This window comes from Lontra canadensis, unplaced genomic scaffold (genome assembly GCF_010015895.1).
Source record: "Lontra canadensis isolate GAN:19392208 unplaced genomic scaffold, GSC_riverotter_1.0 scaffold2745, whole genome shotgun sequence".
Taxonomy (NCBI): domain Eukaryota; kingdom Metazoa; phylum Chordata; class Mammalia; order Carnivora; family Mustelidae; genus Lontra; species Lontra canadensis.
In genome coordinates, this window is record NW_022633729.1 from 2,771 (window position 1) to 5,126 (window position 2,356).

The following is a 2,356-nucleotide window of genomic DNA, read 5'->3' on the forward strand; positions in this document are numbered from 1 at the left end:
TGTTTTAAAGTCAGTGTACCTTTCCAGTCTGTTTATGCAAGTGTTCAAGCATGTCATTTATTTACTTATGTATGGTAAACATAATTGGTTTTTAAATCTGAAGTTTTAAAAGCTGAAGTTTGTGTGGGTCTGTTTCTGCTGTATTATTCTCGTGCATGTTATCTTTGTTTCTTTGTGTGATTCATATGGTTGACTGCCCTTGAACTTTTATTTGTAGGATGTCCTCAAAGCCTAGGTTGCTTATTTCATTCTTCCTAATGTATTTTCATTGGTTTCAGCTAGGACCCTTGAATTGCTATCAATCAGTAGGGAACCACTGCAAACCGAGTTTATGGGTTGATGTTTCTCACAACTCAACATATGCATATCGAAAATATAAACACACATGAGGACCAACCTGTAGCTACAGTTTCCCAGACATCTTTTCTTTTTCTTTTGCTCTACTTGACATCATGGGGGCTTCTATATATTTTCCTGGAGTTGGGGAGAGAGAGCATCTTTATATTTCTTAATATATACTGTATAAACATTTATATATGTGTGTATGTGTGTGTGTGGGGGGTGTAGCCCTGGGTATCCCTTAAAATGGAGAGGATCTTTGTATAATATGCAGCAATGAAATATTCAGAGGGAAAACCAATGTAACCTACTAACATTACCTTGACCGTTTGAGGGAAAAGTTCTAATAAAACCGCAAAGACCCTTGGGGATAAGAAAAAAAAAAATCACTCCTGTTGCAGTTCCTTTAACCGGCCATCTTTTTGTTCTTTTCTTGAAAACGTGAATAACATCCACAAAACGCAAGGTGGCGCTGCTGGCTAAAAAGAGGGGGAAATACCCGCACAAAGGACGTTACAAATTACAATGTTCAGAGGAAAAGCTGGCCAGACAAGAAAAGTAGAGGAAAGGAGACGCTGGTGATGGGGTTGGGGAAAAGTGGGACTCCTCCCCACGACCATTGCTATTATCCAGCTCATTTCTAAGGATTCGATTTCTGCCATTTCTGAGAGCTGCTTGAGGCGGAGTGAACGCGTGGTTTTGAAAGATTGCTTAAACAAAGAATGGAGGCCAGAGTGGTGCACGCATTGCAGAACAGGCAAGTGTTACTTCTTTGTGTGTTTCTGGGAGTGTCTTGGGCTGGCGCAGAACCACTTCGGTATTTTGTGGCAGAGGAAACGGAGAGAGGGACCTTTCTGGCCAACCTAGCAATTGATCTGGGGTTAGGGGCGGGGGAACTGTCAGCTCGGGGATGTAGAATTGTTTCAGATAAAACCACAGGATTTTTACTCCTCAATCCGCTTACTGGTGATTTACTTCTAAATGAGAAATTAGACCGAGAAGAACTGTGTGGCCCCACAGAGCCATGTGTGTTGCCTTTCCAGTTGTTACTTGAAAAGCCTTTTCAGATTTTCCGTGCTGAACTGTGGGTCAGAGACATCAACGATCATTCTCCAGTATTTCTAGATAGAGAGATTACCTTGAACATATTAGAAAGTACCACTCCAGGGGCAACATTTCTCCTAGAAAGTGCACAGGATTCAGATGTTGGAATCAACAACCTGAGAAACTACACTGTCAGCTCCAATGTTTATTTCCATATTAATGTCCATGATAATGGGGAAGGGAATGTTTATTCCGAATTGGTACTGGATAAAGTGCTGGATCGTGAAGAGGTTCCTGAGCTGCGTTTAACCCTCACCGCCTTGGATGGCGGCTCTCCCCCCAGATCCGGAACCACCCTCATACGCATCCTGGTTTTGGACATAAATGACAACGTCCCTGAATTCGTAGAGTCGCTTTACAAAGTCCAGGTGCCTGAGAACAGCCCTGTTGGTTCCCTGGTTGTCACTGTGTCAGCTAGAGATTTAGATACCGGAAGTAATGGAGAAATCGTCTATGCATTTTTTTACGCTACTGAAAGAATTCTCAAAACGTTTCGAATCAATTCAACATCTGGCAATCTTCATCTTAAAGCCGAATTGAACTACGAGGCAATACAAACTTATACATTAACTATTCAGGCCAAAGATGGTGGAGGGCTTTCTGGAAAATGTACTGTGGTGGTCCATGTAACGGATATAAACGATAATCCACCAGAACTGCTCATGTCATCACTTACTAGTCCAATTGCAGAAAACTCACCAGAGACAGTAGTCGCTGTTTTTAGGATCAGAGACAGAGATTCAGGGAACAATGCAAAGATGGTGTGCTCCATACAAGACCATCTCCCCTTCGTCCTGAAGCCATCGGTAGAGAATTTCTACACCTTGGTAACAGAGAGACCCCTAGACAGAGAGAGCCAGGCCGAATACAACATCACCATCACCGTCACCGACCTGGGGACCCCCAGGCTGAA

The 2,356-nt window shown here is 42.9% G+C and overlaps 1 protein-coding gene across 1 annotated transcript; it reads left to right on the forward strand.

The window, feature by feature from the left end:
- Positions 1-808: 808 nt before the first annotated feature.
- On the forward strand, positions 809-2,350 carry PCDHB7 (protocadherin beta 7; the record flags this gene model as incomplete). Its single annotated transcript, XM_032851099.1, has 1 exon — positions 809-2,350. A coding segment is annotated over exon 1 (1,289 nt), but the record flags the coding sequence as incomplete, so codon positions are not given.
- Positions 2,351-2,356: the final 6 nt, after the last annotated feature.